This window comes from Thamnophis sirtalis, unplaced genomic scaffold, assembly GCF_051295495.1.
Source record: "Thamnophis sirtalis isolate CommonGarterSnake01/CBP01778 unplaced genomic scaffold, rThaSir2_p1.2 scaffold_3, whole genome shotgun sequence".
NCBI lineage: Eukaryota > Metazoa > Chordata > Lepidosauria > Squamata > Natricidae > Thamnophis > Thamnophis sirtalis.
The window spans coordinates 140,456,770-140,476,541 of record NW_028261383.1 but is presented as its reverse complement, the minus strand read 5'-3'; the positions used below and the strand labels follow the sequence as shown (position 1 = coordinate 140,476,541).

Here is a 19,772-nt window from a genome sequence, read left to right as displayed (position 1 = left end):
CAGTCCAACAATGGACACACAGCCAGCACCAGTCTACCAATAATGATACAACCACCCAGCCAATCAATCCACTTACTGAAACAAAGCCAGCACTCCACACACACCCCACCAAGATTTATAGAAAGACGGCAGCTCCGACCACGCTTTAAGCTGAAAATACCAGCCTGAAGATGGTGAGTGAGACCTTGCCGAAACGTTGCCAAGACAATCTCAATCTTACATGGGAAAAGACCCGAATACAACAAGACCAGTGCGCGCGCACACACACACACACACACACACGCATATATATGCTGGTCTTGGCATATTCAGGTCTTTTCCCATGTAAGATTGAGAGTATCTTGGCAATGTTTCAATGAGATCCCACTCGTCATCTTCAGGCTGGTGCCTTCGGCTTCGTGCCTGTGCGAGCAAAGCTCAATCGGAGCTGCCATCCTTCTATAAATATTGGTGCAGGTGTGTGTAGTGCTGGCCTTGTTGCTGTAAGTAGATTGGTTGGCTATGTTGTAACATCTTGATTATTTGATGGGAGTTGATGTTTGCAGATTAGTCGGCTGTTTCATAACATCCTGTGTGACTGAGGTACTGGCTGTGTGCCTATTGTTCTTTCATGTTGTAACGACCTGGGTAATGGGCTGTGTGATGACAGAACTCAGGAGGTTACAACACAAAGGCTCAGGATGTTACAATGCAGCCAACCCCCCCAGGAGGTTGCAGCACAGGACTCAGGATATCTCTCTCTATATATATGTGTGTGTATATGTATATGTGTGTGTATGTATGTTGTATGTTGTATGTGTGCATGCGTGCGTGCATGCATACATACATACATACATACATACATACATACATACACATATATATATATATATATATATATGCATGACATCTGAGTAATTCTGGGGATTAAACTTTTTTTTAAAATTAGCAATAAGTTAAACAAACATTTGTTTAATGTATAATACAAAGTAGCATAGCGCCAGGCAATATCAGTGCACAAAACATGATACAAATATATTTACTTATATATATGCGTGTGTGAAATGGTGCAGAAGCTAGTCAATTATCAACAAAAACATAGCCACTGGAAGAATATGGTCGATTTTACAATGCAACACATACCAAATATTAGACAGTGCCATCCCACAATCTTCAAAGAGGGATAATTTCATTGGATATGTTCGGATACTCTAATTAGAGCAAATACACATGATAACTAAATTCTACCTGTTAGTTTATTAACACAATAGGAAAACATAATTCAGAGAAATCACATTTGAATATACAGCAATGAAAAGAGACATAAGCACTTAATAATGACACAGACACAAACTGCTTCTTTATGTACTCTTATCATAGCTTTATACTACCCCTATCAACACTTTATTTTAAGACATCTCAAAGAAGAAATAACTTATCATTTGTAAGAACATGAACAGGTATACAGACACAAATAACTTCTTTAGTGTTTTAAAGTAAACCTTGAAATAAATGTAACCTTCGTGCACTCTTTTGTCACATAAAGGGTTAACGGACATTAGCATCAATTTTACATAAAATGTAGTTGCATCCAGTTGTTCAGATGGTTTTGCAAAAGGCCTACAAAGGTAGTCATATGTGGCCCTCCAGATGTTACTGAACTGCACTCCCCTCATGCTTTGCACCATTACGTGTGTTGGAAAGGCCTGATGGAACCGCTTTGATGTTTGGTTGGCATTCATTGCTGATCCCTGAACTTGTTAGAATCATCGTGGATTCATCAATGGCCATTAACCATAAAATCAAAATGAAGCCTTAGTTACTGTAAAAGTAAGAACCGGCAATTGGTCTGCTAGGCTTTGGTCTTGCCCGTACTGGTTGAAGACTGAATGCTGGAAATAGTGGAGCTTGATCTGATTTAGAAAAAAGGTACTTTAGTCTTAAAATACACCATCCTCCAGCATTCATTTCAGACCCTTTTTTCCTCTCTTTTAAAAAGATCTTTTTGAACTATCGAAAGTAGCTTTTTCTTAAAAAAAAGTTATCCCTACAAATATCTCTCAAATTGGTTCACTTCAGCTCAGCTTGTATTATGAAGTAGATGCAATGCAAAAGGATTCTGCGGTGATGTTAAGAGAACTTAAGGCTTTGCAAGAGCACAGATAAATTTGAATTGGCATTAATTATAAGCCTAGGAAATCTGAGGTGGGGAATCTCCAATCCGAGGGTGAGAGAGGTAGATCTTCTGTTTAATTCCATTCCTTCTCTCTATTGGCAATTCTGGGGAGTTCCTTTGCCCCTTAAAAAGGTAGCCATAGATATTTACAGCAACCTCTTGCATGCCTTTCCAAGAATGGGAGAGATTTTTCCCTAATAAAAGGAGCAAGGGTGCACATGCCCAATTCTACAGTCTCCCTTTCAAGCAAGAGTTATAGTAGTCTTCCTCTTACTCAACAAATGCCAAAGCAGTCTTTTTCTAGGCTTTAGATAATTATTTTTCAAAAGCTGCTCTTTATTTAAAAAAAATAAGAACTTCTATAATACAATTAATTTGTATTCAAACATGGAACTACATTAATAGTAATTGCTCTTGTTTGGAATCAATAGCCCTTCATAGAAAAAAAAATCTGCAATTCCTGCCATTAACACAGTCAAACTGCTACTTCCTTTGTTCTAAGCTTCTGGTAAATATTTAAAACCTGTAAGAAGGGATGGAATTACACTTTTAGCATGCTAGAGTAGGTGCCATGTGTATTTCATCGCAGCTCAAAGTAAAGGATTACTTTTCAACGAAGTGCCTAGAAAATTATGGCTGCAAATGATTGGTTTAGTAAAGGCCCCTCTTCTCCAATCGCCAACACAGGTCTATTTATGTTATGAGTTCTGGATTTATTCATTTATTTTATACAAATGTTTGAAATCTAGAATGTGGGGTTAGTTAAACTTACCTCTGACAAAATTTGGGAAACTTGCTTTACAAATATATATAGCATCAGTTCATACCGTCTCATCCCCAAATTGTTGCTTTTGACTTTGCAATTCAAGTTTTTTCAACCCTTTGGGGGCGGCTATTCATTTATATACAGTAATAAAGGATGGGCAGTTTTGAAGGAACTGATATTCTTCATCTAATCACAGTCTTTGCTTAAGGGTGCACAGAATAAAAAAATCAAAAGCCAAGGACTACTGGGCAATCCAGTAAACAAGGAAGAGAGGAAAATGGAGTCTACATCTACATTCTCAGCAATATTACAGTGTGTTTAAAGTCAGAAACCAGATTTTTCTCCTCCAACCCCAAGGATGCCTAAGGCTCAGGAGCAAGACTCCAGTTTGAATGGTTTCCCCTCACTGGTCTTCAAAAGTTGGAAACAACCACATGCTTCTTCCCCACCCCCATTGTTTGACTTTTGCTCTAAAAGAGGGGTGTCCAACCTTGGCACTCTGTGGACTTCAACTCCCAGAATTTCCCAGCCCGCCATTCTCATTCATGTCTTTTTTTTCTGCTCTAAAGAAACATAAACATTAGGCAGCATTTATGATGAATTTCAGATTGTACCAAAGGGCCGGGTTGTAGAAAAAAGTCCACATTGAAAATTTAAAAATCTATTTCCACTAAAATATTTTCCAGGACACAAGTTACACAATACATATTACAAAAGTGCAGGGATTGGAACGGCTGATTTCAATTATTTCTCAAATATTCTTTTCTTAATCAAATTTTGAAAGAGCTTATAAAAATCAGCTAAAAAGGTATTGTTCCATCTATCCGGGTCATTGTGTTATGCTAATTTCTCTGTCTGCAACTTCTTTCTGGGATTTTTTTTATTCCCAAAGTATGCAAGAGCCTTTTCAAAAGACGTGCTTTTCACCTACAGTATAAAGGATCTGGATTTCACTTCCTTTGCTTTGTTTCAGAAAAAAAAAACCAACAACCCAACAAATCCCTTCAAACAGGTGTTGTTCTCCTGTTGACCATATTGATATGAAGTCCCTCTTTGAATTCCTTTTGAAGGAAATTGTGGACCTGAAGAAAGCCGGCATCCTGCTCTATATTGTAACTTGCTGCTGTGGTGACCTTCAGAGGTTCTCTGGAGAGGGTGTACATGGAGATTTCATTCATCGGAAGAGAACCTGCCATTTTCATCCCCACTGGAGAAATGTCCCTGGATGGAGAAGGTTCTGTGGATCGAGAGCTGGATCTGGACCTCCTTCTTCTGTATCTGTAGCTTGGCATCCTTGCATAAGGGGAAGCAGAAGTCTTAAGGAACTGCTTCTTGGTCTTAAACCTCAGCTCTTTGTTTTTATCAATATAAATGTTCACAGCCAGCACACCGACTGTTTCTGCCACAATGAAAGACAAGGCTCCAAAGTAAAAAGACCAGCCGTAACTGTATTGGTTCTTTTTGTCCTCATCCCGCTTGTCACTAGGATCGCCTGCATTGCTGGAGATGTAGACAATAATTCCTATTATGTTACTTAATCCTGGGACGGGGGTGGGGGTGGAAATAGCGGAGAGAAATCTGGTTAGGAGAAAAGCTCCAGAAGACAATTATCACAATAACTTTCTTGCCATATCAATTTGCATTTTAGTCTTATAATTAGTCCATGGGCTAATATATTTTCATGCAGTTCTGAGCATGATTTTATTTGCTTTATATTGTTGGACCGGAATCTTAATTATATGCATAAAATGAATAGTTGCCTAGACTTGAAGTACAAAACACTTGGAGAACATCAAGAGCTTTAATTCTGCTTATGTTATTTAAGTGGTTTAAGGCAATACTTTCCAACAAACTCTAGGAATGCTCAAAAATAAAATCAATAGTATAAGTCACTGATAACAACAGTTATTAAAGTAAGTTCAATATGGTTGAACGCTTGTCTTACTTAAGGTAGATAAAAGGTGAAGCCATTGGAAGTGCCTTGGGGGGATCATGGGAAGTGCCTCATGTTATTTTAAATTGTTTTTAGATCCAGTAGAATATAGCTTACACTGTCTAAGATACAGTGAACTGCTTAGTTTGGAAAGAACATTGTGGCAAATCTCAGAGAAGAACAAACCCTGATATAGGGTACACCTACTTTATGATGATGAGTGACAGCATTCTTTTTGTAAAATGTGTCAATAACTGCTATGAAGGAGCTGGGTGTCCTGTGAGCCCCGGGGAGGTTTCTCAAGACCCTGGCAACTGGAGGAGGATATACAGTGTATGGGTGGTACGCATGCACACACACCCAAAATCTATGCCTCAAAAAAAACCACGTAATAATAAGTTTGAGCCTGAGCAAGGTAAGATTTAATTTTCAGGCTTTCACTTGTTAAAACAAAAGCTTATTGCTCTGAGACTAGAATGTAAATCCCAGGTCACTTTGGGATTCACATTATAATAACAGTAATAAGAAAGATTGTCTTCATGTTTATTATTGGTCTACTTCCTAGTTCTCTTCTCCATCCCTGTTGATTAAAAACAACAACAACCCTGTAATATTTTTGCCTTTACTTCTGAGTGAGAGATGACTGAAAGCAGTCCGTGGAAGAGGATGAGTTAACACTTGGAAGGGTTACAGGATTGGGGCAGTGGTGAAATTCAATTTTTGTTACTACCGGTTCTGTGGGCATGGCTTGGTGAGCATGGCAGGGGAAGGATATTGCAAAATCTCCATTCCCACCCCACTCTGGGACCAGCCAGAGATGGCATTTGCTGGTTCTCTGAACTACTCAAAATTTCTGCTACCGGTTCTTCAGAACCTGTCAGAACCTGCTGAATTTCACCCCTGGATTGGGGTTATCTTATCAGATCTCATTATCTTCTGAACAAGAGGCTAGTTAGAAAGATGAGCACAACAAATGACACCATAAGGGTATTATCTCTGTTCTGTTTACCTCCAGCCTTTCCAGATTTAACTTCTACACAGAGCCAATATCACTCAGATACTTTTGGAACTGAGGAATTACTGCATTCTCAATCATTTTTCCTGAAGTGTAATATTTGTGACTGGTCTATAATTATAAAAGTCTTCTAGAAGTAAGAATGATTCCTCAATAGAGGTTCTTAGTACTGCCTTTTTGAACAGTGGGAAATAAATTCCTGCCACAAGGTGGAATTGATAACTTGAATCAGGGGCTGCATGTTCCCACCCTGGCCAATTTAATTAACTACGGGGCCTCCTGAGATAGTAGCTCTCATTTCTCCACATGTACATTCTATATTTTTGAGATCTTCAAACAGAAAAGATTCTTCTATGTGTAAGGTAAGTGATGGCCAAACTTACATCCCTATGATATGCACTAACATTTCTGGTCACAAAGAATAATGTAAGCTGCTTTCAGCAAATCTAACTATTCTGTATTCTTTCCCTGCAAATCCTGGATTCAGAATAAGTACAACAAATTTGTTCTGTGTGAATGTAATGAAAATAGATTCACCTGCTATATTTACATTTTTTTAAAGAAATGAAAATGCTCTGGGTTCCTCTAAAGCAGGGGTGTCAAACTCATGTCGTCATGTTGGCAACACATGACATATTGCGACTTTTCTGCCCTTCCCTGAACCGGGCATAGGTGTGGCCAGGATGTGATGCATCCAGTCCGTGGGCCACAACTTTGACAGCTTGAAGACCTACCTGCATTCCTTTAAAAATGGGAGTGCTCAAATAGTTGTTTTCTATATGGTGGAACACACTTTCCTTCTCTGACGCCTCTCATATCCTGCTTTTCTACCCAGAAGACACTCAAAGTATCTCCCAGTGAAACCAAGATCCTCAGAAGCCTCATTGTTAATCATTATTTGATTTCAATTTAACCTTAGTATTATTAATGCAGATCTAACTCTGCTGCATTTAAATTGAACACTCCAAATGTCCAAGTGCAAACTGGATAGAATCCACAATTACATCCTAAGAGTGGTTAAGAAGTGGTAAGATGAGGCATCATCTGTGTGGGACATCAGAATTAAGCTAAGGGAATATAACAACCACGCCAGGGGTTAGCAATCTGGTACCAAATGACTTCACGAGCCCAAAGATATCAGACTATCTACCACTGAACCATGGATATTCTGCAAAACTGACCATTTGTTGGCTTATTTTTCAAAAAGGAGGACTGTACTTTTAGAAGTTGATAAAGAAAGAAAAAAATAGCAGCAGAGAGAGGCACCTAACCATGATTAGTTCTTGGGTTTTTAGAGAAAGACCATAGTAGAAACATAGAGGATTTTTTCTTGCTCCTCTGTAAAACTAAGACCTCCTCCCATTCCATTCAAAAATCTATGTGAAAATATGGAGGAGTGGTTTCCATCAAGGTGTTAGAAAGTGAGCAGACACCTACTTTGGTTGCCTTTGGTTGGCTGTTCGATAATTCTTTTTACATTTTTTAAAACACATTTTATATAAAGTGTCAATTATATCACTGCCTTTATTTTCAAGGATGATTCTTGATATCCTAATTTGCTCCATGAGCCAGATGGATGGTTTAGCCTAGGGCTGGTTTGGAAATATATCTACCTGCCTCTCAGGAAGAATAAAAGCAAATAGGGGTCCTAAAAATTATTTGGGGAATGGGGACTCAATATGGCAATAGGTGGTATTCTGTTAAATCCATTCACTGTAATTTATTCTATTATTCCAACCTTTCTTTTTACGGCCATGCTGGGGGAAAAAAGTTTGCAAAAAATAAATTGTGCCTCTCAGCCTGAAGTCTGCAGACTTTATATGGTGGCACTTGGAGCTGTGGAAAGGGAAGGGCTGAAGAAAATAACATTTTATTCTCTTTCAGTTCCAGCAGAATTGGCTCAGTGAAGGTCTGAACTCAACCAGTAAATCATAAGATCCCTTTGCTGATATTATTTAGAGGACATGACCTTTTCCATTCCCAATGCCCACTGAAAAATTAAAGAAGAAGCCTATAAAATAAAGATGAAGTTACCTGCTGCTACAAAAAGAATTCCAGCACTAAGGATAATGTTGTTTTTGCTGCTGTAAATCCTCCCAGCTCCAATGCAGAGCCCTCCCAGTAACAGCAAGATTGTACTTAGGATGGGGAACACGCTGGAGGCACGTACTATACCTGAGAAAGAAAGGGGACGAGAGAGAAGGGGGGACCATAAAAGAGGAAGATTGTTTTGCTATCGTTTTTTAAAAAGAAATATAGCAATTAAAAACCAAATTCATATGATTAGTGACAGTTTATTAATCAAATAATATTTACACTCAGCACATTGAGCATTATGTTACTGAAGCTGCTTCCAAACAACTACATGATTGTCATCAACATCATCAGGCATTCGTAACGGCTGTAAAATCAGCAGTATAAAAGTGACACCAACAGAATATCAGAAAATTGCAGGAAATACTCTCGAAAAAGGTGAAAGAAATCCAAATGGTTATCAACATCCTGGAACCTGGAGTCCACCAGGTAATTTATCCAGCTGTGCCAGAATCACCCCGGCCAATATAATGTTAGGGGATGAAGGGAACAGTAATGCAATTGGAAAAGTTATCCAGATAAGGAATGCTTTGTATTTGGGCAAAATGTTTGCCTCTGGAATGGGAAGCCTCCCCCAAAACACTGTACCTTCCATTTGCTTTATTTGTTTTTTCTCCTGATGAGGTTTTTGCACTTCCTGCTGGAAAATTTATGAGGTTATTACCATAATCAGCTTTCTGGAATCACAATATGGGGAAACATCTTCTGACAAGCTACCAGCTAAAGGGGTTATAAAGAATAACCCAGAAATTAATGCACGGAAGAGAAATGAAAAATGGATGAGCAGATGATGGCATAATGCCAGGGAGGCAGTATTATGAACAGCCATTTGCAGGCATGTGGATTTGGATAATTAAGACTGACTGTATGGGAGCTGTCCTGCCCCATCCAGCCTTCTCTGGGGCTGAAGCCTTAAAGACCAAATGCATAGAGTTTAAAGGGGTGCTTGCTTAGAGGAGGGCAGAAGGGGCATTGGGTGGTCACGTCCTTCTGAGTCTAAGTAATAATCAGCCTTCTTTGTCACGCTTTCAAGGTCTGAGTTGATTGATCAATTTGCATGGTGTTGGCATTTTTCTTTGGTTCCACAGAATTCTGTTCCTTCACTGCATGTTTGCTGATTTATTTATTTATCACTTTGAAAGTCAGCCTCTTTTCTGCCCTGGAAAATTCTCCAACAGCACTGGGGGGAAGGAGTACAAACCATAAAAGTGAAAAGAATCAGAGGACAAGGAAGAAAAAAGGGAAGGGAAGAAGAGCAGTGCTGAGGAAGACTGACAGAGGGGCTGTGGAAGTAGAGGAAAAATTAGATTTCCAGCATCTTGGAAATTGGCTCGGTCAGGAACGAGCAACACTTGAGCTTGTTTCACAATGTCTCTTTTGCAGATTTTACCAATAAGTAATGGCCATTTTTTAATTCTACACTAAAGGGTAAATTGCAATCACAGTGAGATGCTTACTGATTTGCAAGAGAATTACCTCAGGCAAGAGCTTCAGAACAGGCTCACAATTACCTAGAGACAGAGAAAGAAAAACAGTGGTGCTCATAACTTGGTTTGGCATCCTAGGACAAAATGGATTGAGGACACAAGGCCCGGGTTTATTTAATATGATAGAATTTGACCTGGGCTTGTTTGTCAAAGGAACTATTTTAGTATGATTTTATAGGGATCATATTAGTCACGTTGGTTACTTAAGCAATAGTGGGGCATGCTTTCCATCTGCTGTCTAAAAAGCTAAATCTGATAAGTAGAAAGAGTAAGTAAAGGTCCCTAGGTCCATGATGGCAAATCTGTGGCATGGGTGCCAGAAGTGGCACGCAAAGCCCTCTCTATGGGCACGTGTACGTTATCAGCTGCTTTTCTGGTTTCTGGCAGCTGGTCTTTGTGGGCACCAGAGCACTGGAAAATGGCCGGAAAATGGCCCAAAACGGTCTGGAAAATGGCAAAAAACATTCTGAAAAATAGCCAAAACACAAGCCATTTTCCGGGCTGGTTTCAGGGTGGTTTTTAGCTGAAAACACCCCCAAAATGACCTGAAAACAGCCTGAAAAATGGCTTGAGAGTGCCCCCCCCCAAAAAACCTGGCCTGAAAATTGCCAAAAAAAGAGAGATATGCACGTGCAAGCCAGTTGGTATTTTGGGTTTCCGGGACTGCAGCACGCGCACACGGGTTCTGATTTGGGCACTTGGTGCCGAAAAAGTTCACCATCACTGCCCTACGTAAACATTACTAGCCTCAAGTAATTGCTTCTCAGGTGGGACTGGAGAATTCTTTACCTGAAATCTGGAACTGATTTTTTTTACCACCACGTTGATCAGGATGAGTAGTTAATTTTTTGCCAAAGTAGAATATTAAGGAAAACTGGGAATTGTACTTCAGTGACATGTGCAGGCCACCAGTTCCCCATTACCCTAAAAACAATGGATTAGTAGCTCACTTACTTTAAGATATTTTTATACCAGTTCCCCATTTTGCTACAAAGAATACTGAACTAAATGTACTAGTAGCCTGACTTAGTTGGAGATATTTTTAAATAAATGTAAAAATATCTTCCCTGGTTAATACTGGTTGTAAATGTCAGTTCCAGTTTTAGGGAGAGAATTTTTCAGTTCTACTTGAGGACAAGATTCAATCTGGATCCTTCCGCACTTGGATCTAGTATTCTTTACCAAAACCAGTGTCTTTTCTTATTTTACAGAACATTTTATATTCTTTTGTGTCACATAAGAGAAATGGTAGAACAATCTCCTTCCCCTAGAGGTTCGTTTAGGCCATAATCTAACAATGTCCAATCAATTCTCAAAGATTACCAAATTTTGCTTGGACAACAAGGGGAAGGTAGCCTTGTTCTGAATCTGGATTGATACTGGCTGTGTGAACATGTGTAAATCTAGTATGGGCCATATGTGATCTTCCAAGTATTGGGAAACTCCAGTAACAATAAGCCTTAACCAATATGGCAACTTTGTGAGGGATATATGCAATATAACAAATTTGCAATCTAGTAATTCATTGTAATTGCGAGGAGGATGAGTGTTTTGGATTAAATGTATTCAGGGAAAAAATCCTCTAGTATTAAAAAAGGAAGCCAGAAAGAAAACTCTAAAGACCTCCTGGTTGCCATATAAATGTGACTGATTATGCCCTAATTAACATCACATTGGAAATCTATGGAATGCTTGCTCTTTAAACTCAGCACCTTATTTTCTGATTTGTGATCTTCAGTACAACAATCCATAAATATACTGATAGCATATTCCACTGTGTTTAATGGTCTCTACTCTTAAGATTCATAACTGTACTTTGATTTAATCCCTTTGCTGTTTCCTCAAACATCTTAAAACAACTTAAAACAGGAATAGGTGATGTTTAACTCCCATCAGTTGTAGACATCATGGCTAACTGCAAGGAATCAGGGAAGCTGCAGACTAGTAGTTATCTAGAAGACAGTATATTATTTATACTTGTTGCAATAGCAAACAATCCAGTGTTATTCTTCCACATTACATTAAATTGCTGACCAAACCTGACAAAAAGTTACCTAAGCATATTCCTATGATTCTTGCCACTTACATAAATATTCTCAACAGTGGAGATTCTGTCAATTGAAATAGGAATAAAGGAGATTTAAGTTCTGTCATCAACAGCATTGTCGTGAAAATCTTAATAATGTTGTGTTAGCCTCTGAGGTGAACAAATGACAGTTAGGCCTCTAGGACTACAAACTTGATCTCTCATCTGAGAGCCAGGAAATGTTTGTAGAGATATCTAATTCCTCCTGCTTCAATTTAAAAGTGTATAAATGAGGGAGGGTACTGTTTTGGCTACACCTTTTACACATATTGATAAATCTGGCAATGTTTGTAAGAATTAAGGCACAACAATTGCAGCCACCATCTTCAAAAAGTAGAAGAGATGTCTCTGCCTATCAGCATCTCCAAGAGAAATTAAGGGATCGGGTGAATGAACAAAATTTAATAGTTCAGGTATAGGCTTTACAAAGAGTTGGTCGACTATGAGTCTTTCCTAGTACTCCAGCATCTTAATAAGAAATACCAAATGCTATAATCTTCTCATAGGGAGCCTTCACAGACTTATAATTGGTAATTGATTCTATTTCCAAAACAACATGGATGGTCCATTGGAAATTTCTTAGATTGTATTGTTATGGTCTTTAGCCAATATATAAGAACATCACGCCTGCCATAAAAAATACAATGTAAGTTACAACGAAGAATACTTCAATGTATAAAAGGAGAAATTCCAAATAAAAAACCACTTTGATATTTAATTTATAACTCTATAAATTTATAACTGGAAATACGACAACATACAGCATTTATGGACTATGTCTTTGCAAAAACATAGTTCTAGTTGATTGTGACTTCATCTTCTTGGCAATACTGAACCAGGACACACTAGGCTCTTCTAAAGCCTCTTGGGAGCTTGATAGCAGCACTGCATTATCCCTCTAAAGTAAGATGGAGATAAACCCATCTGCCAGTGTAGGAGATGAACATTTGGGTTGCCTAAAGGCCCATAGATATTATTATTATTAAACAAAAGTGGAGAAGCATCCAGCCTTGTTTAAACACCCTTATATTTTGGAACAGCATTTGACAAGTATCTCTAATGATCACCTTTCACCTTCAAAAAGGTGCTGTTATACAGAGTCTAAATAAGAAATAATGAATGGGGATCATTCTCATAGATATTTTCTTCTTCTTCTTCTTCTTCTTCTTCTTCTTCTTCTTCTTCTTCTTCTTCTTCTTCATCATCATCATCATCATCATCATCATCACATTAAGTTATTTCAGGAAATAGTGCTTCCTTTAATAACAAGGACTTGTTTTTTCTTCCTTGCAAATGAATGTTAATTTTCTAGAATTGCAGACTCAATTCTGATTATCCTGAACAGAGACAAGTGAGAATGCAGATTTCCCTTGAAAACTGTCACATAATATAGGTTGTGCTCTACATGCCTAGAAATGAAGCAATGTGAGCAGATCATGCTCCAATAAAAGTCCCCATAAAGCATTGCTATTCATTATGTGGCAGCTGTTCATTCCGCTTGGTTTCCTTCCAGGCTCTAGGAAAAAGGGAAGATTAGCGACCAAGACTTGCTATCAACTCAGTCATGCAAGCTAAGACATTTTTTTTGTGCTAACTATAGCCTCTTGATGCCTGAATATTTTCAGACGACATCATACGTGAATGAAGATTGGTTTCAGTGAAGTTGCACCTGCTGTAGTGAAAAGGATAAATTGGTCTCACTCTTCTGGATGTCCAGCATCTGCTCAACCTCTTGGGCAACCTCAGAAATCTCATTACAGTCAAATGAATATTTCAGCATGACAACAAGTGGCTTTCATGTTAGCTGAAGCTCTGGGTAGAGCAAGACATGGAGTATCTTATATTCTTACTGATGATGCTACACAGCAAACTCTTAGTTGGAAAGCATAATATGTTATATTTATGCTCCTATGCACATTTTTACTTGTTTCTTTCTTGAGGTCCAAGAAAGCTCTTAAAATCTTGTTTTCATCCTAGAGGTCTGGATATAATGTATTTTGGGAACACAGCTGTGATTTCTTGTTGCTGTTATTATTGTTTTAGACTGGGCTATCTGTCTGGTTTTATTTATTTATTTGTAATTATTTTTTACTTTTTTGGGTTCTTTATGCTGGTCAGAGTCCATCTGAGTTGAATGGCTATAACAAAGAAAAAAATATCTGAAATCACAATTGCCAATTCTTTAGCTGGCCTTCATGTGCATTGAGAAAACCTAGGGCAGGAGTTAGCAACCTGTGGCTCTGAAGCTGCATGTGGCTCTTTCATCCCTCTGCTGTGGCTCCCACTCACCAGTCAGCTCCACAATTGATAGGGATTTCAGTTAGGACAGATAGAGAAAAAAGGAGACGTGCTAGGTGGGGGAACCGGACTTTCGCTTGGCTCCAGAACTGAATGGGGGGGGGGTGTTCCAGTTAGGACCTATGCAGCTCTTTGAGTGTTTAAGGTTGCCGATCCCTGACCTAGGGTATTATAATTTATCAACATAGTATATTGTATGTCTGGATCTAAGTAGGCTGGCCATTTGTAATTGATAGACAGAACTTTTGTCAATGCACACATTTTCTAAGTGCCATCCAAGATTTTTTGGTACGGCACCTAATGTGCTAATGTCCATTGAGGCCGTTTTCAATTTCAATTTTCAGATCTTGATACTCTGTGATCTTCTCCAATTCTTCGTCTTGTATTCTACTATCTCCTCGTATTGCCATATCGCTTATCCACAATTGATTATTATGAATCGTTGCAGAGTCAGCCAGATGTTCAGACTGGATTTGGCATTTTTATCTACATACCGAGTTCTTTCCAAGGACCTGGGAAATGTAAATATTGATGTTTGATAGTGCTAGAGATATTGTCGCAGGATGTAAGCTGTTCTGAATATAGCTGTCTTTTGCAATTGACTGATGATGAATTTGTCAGTGCCAGTGTTGTTCAAATGGTGCTCTCGTTGTTTTGGGATTGCAGCCAAGGTGCCTATTACTATTGGTACTACTTTTGCTTTATTTTGCCACTAGTCATTGTATTTCCATTTGCAGGTCATTGTAATTTGTGATTTTTCTCCAGTTCTTTCACTACTATTCTGCTGTCTTCAGGTACTATCAGATCCATTAGCCAGACTTTTTTTTGTCTTTCTTATCTACAATTGTCAAATCTGGGGTGTTATATGGCAGGTACTTATTTGTCTGAATTCTAAAATCCCAGAGCACTTTAGCTTCTGGCAGCCGTGATCTCACATAGTTGTGTGTATCATAATATTATTACCTGGCTTTTTTTTTATAGAAACATCATTAAGTAAAAGAATGAGAGAGAAATAATGGACAAAAGGAAAGAAGGAACTAAAGTCTCCTTTTCAAAATAATTGTGGGGTGACTGGCACTAAGAACCAACTGTGTATGGGCATTATAAGAATTATAAACTCCAATAATATTGATTGTTTAATGTTTAAGGAGAGGGGGGGAAAGACTAAAGTAACTAAAGGCTTTATTACCATTGTTGTCTATTTCAGCCATTCAGGAGAGTCTTCTTAGGTTAAATGGAGTCATGTTTATCATAATTCCTTGGTATTATTCCCTAGAACAACATAATATCAACTAGGCAATCTCTGGATATTTCATTATTAAATTTATATGCTGCTACAACTGGGACACTAATTTCCATAACTTTTACCCACCTGCCACGCTAACTGAAAGTTTTGTGAGTGGATAGGAACTAAGCAGAGGAAGGTTGTTCAGTTAATATGTAAGTATTTTTGAACTTTCAGAGAATTAAAAAAAGTATTCACCAAAGAGACTAAGCTGACATTTTTTTAATCTCATGCAAGACTAATTAAATCTTGGAATTCAAGTCTTTACATCTTAAAAAATGAAGAAACTAATCCACTCTGGTCTTTTCACAAAGAATAATACCAGAACATTTAATTATTTAAACTTTTCTTCTTTTTTACTGAGGAAACAAACTTCTAATTTGTCTGAGCTTAAAAATGAGAACCAATTATCCTATCATTGTCTAACGGGTATGTTTTAGTGTGAGGATTCCTGCTAAATAATTTGACATAGGACATATCAAAAGAGCTAGTTGAACATATCAAAACCATTTCTTATTCATGCTTTCTTTACTGGCATAGAGGTTTATTTTAATTTGTCTGTGAGAAGGGATTCTGTTTCAATTTTGAATTCTCTCATTTTCCTTAAACCTGAATCCTGAAAACTGCTGGATAATTTGAAAATAAAGGCAGCATGTTGCTGTCAGCCCTTCTATAGTTACTGTATTAGATCAGTGGCCTACAGCTGAACTGACTACTGAACCGTATGCTTTGCAGCTTTGCTCCTTATTGTTCTAAATACTGTGACAGAATATATTATTTTCATGTCACTGCCTGTACATTTAAATTTTTGTCAAGTTGCTTTATTTTATTTATTTAAAATGGCTTTAATGCTACATCAGACTTTCTCCTTACACAGCTAATGGCAAAAAAAAACCTAAAACAAAAAAATAAAAGACACCTCCCCAATAAATAATATGTACAAAAATAATATCCTATGACTTATAATATCTCTAATTTAAAGCAACCTATCAGAATACTCAATAAATTACAGCTATTCTGATACTGCTATTATGCATCTCAGGTAATATGTTCCTTAATTTTACATCCCGAAGGATCTTTCAGAAAGACAATGTTTAATAACTTTCTAAGAATCACAAATAGGAATATAGTTCTAGCACTAGAGCAACTGAAAATGAGTTCCCGCCTGCTGAATGTGAGAAGACATGGAAAGACACAGCAACTATCTCCTGCAGATTTGCCTTGTGATGGGTGGGTAGATTCTGTTTGTGTCAACCTCTATGGTAGACCAAACTAAGAAACTTAATGCCCTATCGGCCAGGAATACTTTTTATTGTCACATCTGTAGTAACAGAATCTTGCAAGTTGCCCTCCATCACTTATCTGTGCGTAAACTAGGGAAGGGCCTAGATCTCTCTAATTAATTTCTTGGAATGGGTTCAAGACCGACTTATCTGATTGTTGCCTTTGTAGCAGCTCTTCCTGTTCTCCTTCTAGACCAGGCCTGTCAGACTGGTGGTCCACAGGCCAGATGTGTCACATGCAGGCCACACCCACCCTAACTCCGCAAAGGCAAAAAAAAATGTTGTGATAAGTCATGTGACGCAATCGTGTTCTAGATGATTCCCAATGCCCTCTACAGTTTGGAGAAAACCAAACTATAAGCCTTGTAACTCTTTCTAAACTATTACTAGCACTGTGCTAAAAAATAGTTGGGAAGACAATGTAGCTCCCACAGTACCAATGTTATATGGCTATAGCTAGTAGATCCAGTCAGCATGTAAGCACCTACTTCTGCGCCAATGGCGGTTTCCAAATAGTCTTCAAGGGCAGGCCCATGTGGAATGCATTACAACCGAGGGGAAAAGCACATTGCCAAAACCTCCTGCCCCAGAAATGCTAGCAGTTGGCATCCCAGCTGTCGTTATTTGGAATCTTATTATTACCAGTGAGTGTTAAAAGACAAATCCTACACTTCTGCCATTTATAGAGTAGAAGCTCTATATAAACTTGATTTCTAACTGTTTTATAATATAATTGTTTTCAGCAGCACTCTTCCAATATGAGAAAGCTAAAAAGATAGGTTTAGCTATCACCTGCAATTCCTATCTCTTCTTCCCAAGGCAGGAAAAAAATGGTGATTTTCTAATTTTTCTGACAGATTGGCTAGAAAAATCAGCTGACTAACGAGAGAGGCTTTTAAGCAGAGACTGAAAACATTCAGGAGAAGCAGTATACAGTACATCATGGTTGAGAAACAGCTCACAGAGAAGAATAATTAGGTGTAACATAGGAGAGGAAAACAGTAAATGGAAGCATGCAAATGTGGATAAATCAGGAAGGAGGCTCACTGAGATAACATGAAATTGATGTCATGTATATCTTTTTGAGGGATAATCAGAATATAAATGAAAAATAAATAACTAGCAGAAGCAATAAATGATTATTACTTGGTGGGGGGGGGATGTGTACAAGCAGCAAAGATAAGAACAAACAGACTGATGTTGGGGAATAAGTGGTGGTGGGATTTTGCAGATTTGCCCCAAACTGACCTGGATCAGTGAGAAATACTGTGTGATTTAGATACATGCAGTCATGACTTGTTTGTTCAAAGCAGTTGATCAAACTCACTTATCACCCTCTCTACCTCTGTTGAGTAAGGTATATCCTCTCTTTAAATCAGCTTCCATGAGTTCTTAGCTTCAGAGCCTGTCTTTGAAAACTGAAGTTGGATCTACCTGTCACACAATGCCTGGGAATAATCTCTTTTGGATGCTTCCAAAACTTGCTTTCATACAAATTACTTGGATGGAAGAAAGTTGGAAAAAGGTTGTGGTAACTATTCTTTGGATCTTTGACAAGTGGGGCAATTCTTTAATGAGTGGGAAGTCATTTAATAACAAGGGCTGTTACTTTATTCTCAGGATCTTGGAATATAAACATTTAGGAACTTAAAATGTATGGTGGAATCCAGCAGCAGAAACGTGATAGCAAACTGTGTAAAGTCTATTGCAAAATAAAGGAAGCAAATGGAAACCACAGTGGCGCTAAATAGCCATAATTATCCCCTCTCTCATTGCAGACTGTTACATTGAGGCACCGCTGGTTACTTCTTTTATGGTTCTTCATAGGAGATTCTGCCAAAACCAGAACAAATGGACCCAGCCACAGAAATTTGGCAGCCAAATAGGTAGAGATTCTGGGGTTGTACAAAAGCCTTCACAAGCTGCTTATATTTTATGGGCTATTTGTCTTTGGTACAGATATACCAGTGGATTTTCAACAATGTAAAATTGAAATCTTGTTAATTAAAATGACAAAATTATTGATTCAAAATTTCTGGGGGTGTTAATACAATGGTAATCACTTTCATGCATGAAAATCCAAGCATTATATTCAGATTGTTTTTCTAAAAAGAAACAAATCACACAGAACTCTTCTTCTAAGAACCAATACCTATTTAAATAGATTTTGGCTTTTTTTTTTTAAAAAAAAACTTACGGAGAAGATATTCAGAGCTATCATGATCATAGTCATTGTCTTCAGGGAAATGGTTGATTCGAAAACAGTGTCCCTTGTATATCCCTGCAAAAGAAGAAAACATCCAAAGAAATCAATGAAGGGGGGCATTTTCCTGAAGATTTACTCAGTCAAAAGAATCAAGATTTCTGAAGTATTTGAATTGTCCCTTGAATTCAACAAGTGATTTATAATAATATTTTGGGACACATGTTAAGGAAACAGAAATAATTCTGCTAATGCAAACATACCTCATCTTGTTGTCTTTGTCCAAAAGCAAGACTAGAACTCAGTGGTGGGTTGCTAACCGGTTTACTACTGGTTCGCTCGTGCTTGCGCGTGCAACGCTTCTGTGCATGTGCAGAAACATCCGGACTGGTGGGCAGAGCCTCCCACCACCGCCACTATCGGCTCGGCTGAACCGGCAGCAACCCACCTCTGCTAGAACTCATGGCCACAAGAGTTTCTACCTCTGTGCCTTTAATTGCTATACCAATATGGCTTTCAATTTCATTGTATAATGCTTGAAATGTTTGGATTTTACTGTATATTTTTTGAATTGATGGTGTATCTGGACCATAAACTCTTCATAATGTTCCTTCCCTTCCAATATGTGAATATTCAGGAGTCTTAAAGTACAAATAATAAAAATAATAAAAGAAAATTATTTCCTGTCTCTTTTAATTGTTCTTTTTTAGTGTTATCTATACAGTATTAAACTTCCTGGCTAGTGCCCTGAGACTAACATACCCATGAGACTAACATACTTAAGGTTTTTCTTGAACAGAACAACACCAACACAAAATCTTTTCATTCCTTTCCTAATAATGCAAGCTGGAATTGGTCTTTTTACAGTCACCTCATATTGAGTTGATTAAGTGGAAACAAGTGCCCTCTCATATTGGGTTTCAATGACATTCTGCCATCTAGGAACACCTACCTAGTGAAGAGCAATATAAATCCTCAAGCACAATTTATTGGACCCAGTAACAAGAAATGTAGGGTTTTGTGCCTACATTTTTCATGAAAGAAGAGAGCCAACTTGCTTTTTCACTCTTAAAAACTAGTTGATAGGATCTCCACACATATTCACTTTAGATTAGAGCATATGCAGAATTGGTTTATATTAGCAAGCAATCCTGTATCTGCCTCTTC

At 38.0% G+C, this 19,772-nt stretch overlaps 1 protein-coding gene across 1 annotated transcript in view; it reads right to left on the bottom strand.

Annotated features, from left to right (window-relative positions):
* Window positions 1–1,217: 1,217 nt before the first annotated feature.
* CACNG4 (calcium voltage-gated channel auxiliary subunit gamma 4) overlaps window positions 1,218–19,772 on the bottom strand; it is a 90,975-nt gene continuing 72,420 nt past the window's right edge. Inside the window, exons 2-4 of the mRNA XM_014068257.2 lie at window positions 18,600–18,683; window positions 7,904–8,044; window positions 1,218–4,461 (exon numbers count right to left, since the gene is read on the bottom strand). Coding sequence (XP_013923732.1) covers window positions 3,926–4,461; window positions 7,904–8,044; window positions 18,600–18,683 — 761 coding nt within the window. The 3' untranslated portion in view covers window positions 1,218–3,925. The remainder of the gene's footprint in view (window positions 4,462–7,903; window positions 8,045–18,599; window positions 18,684–19,772) is intronic.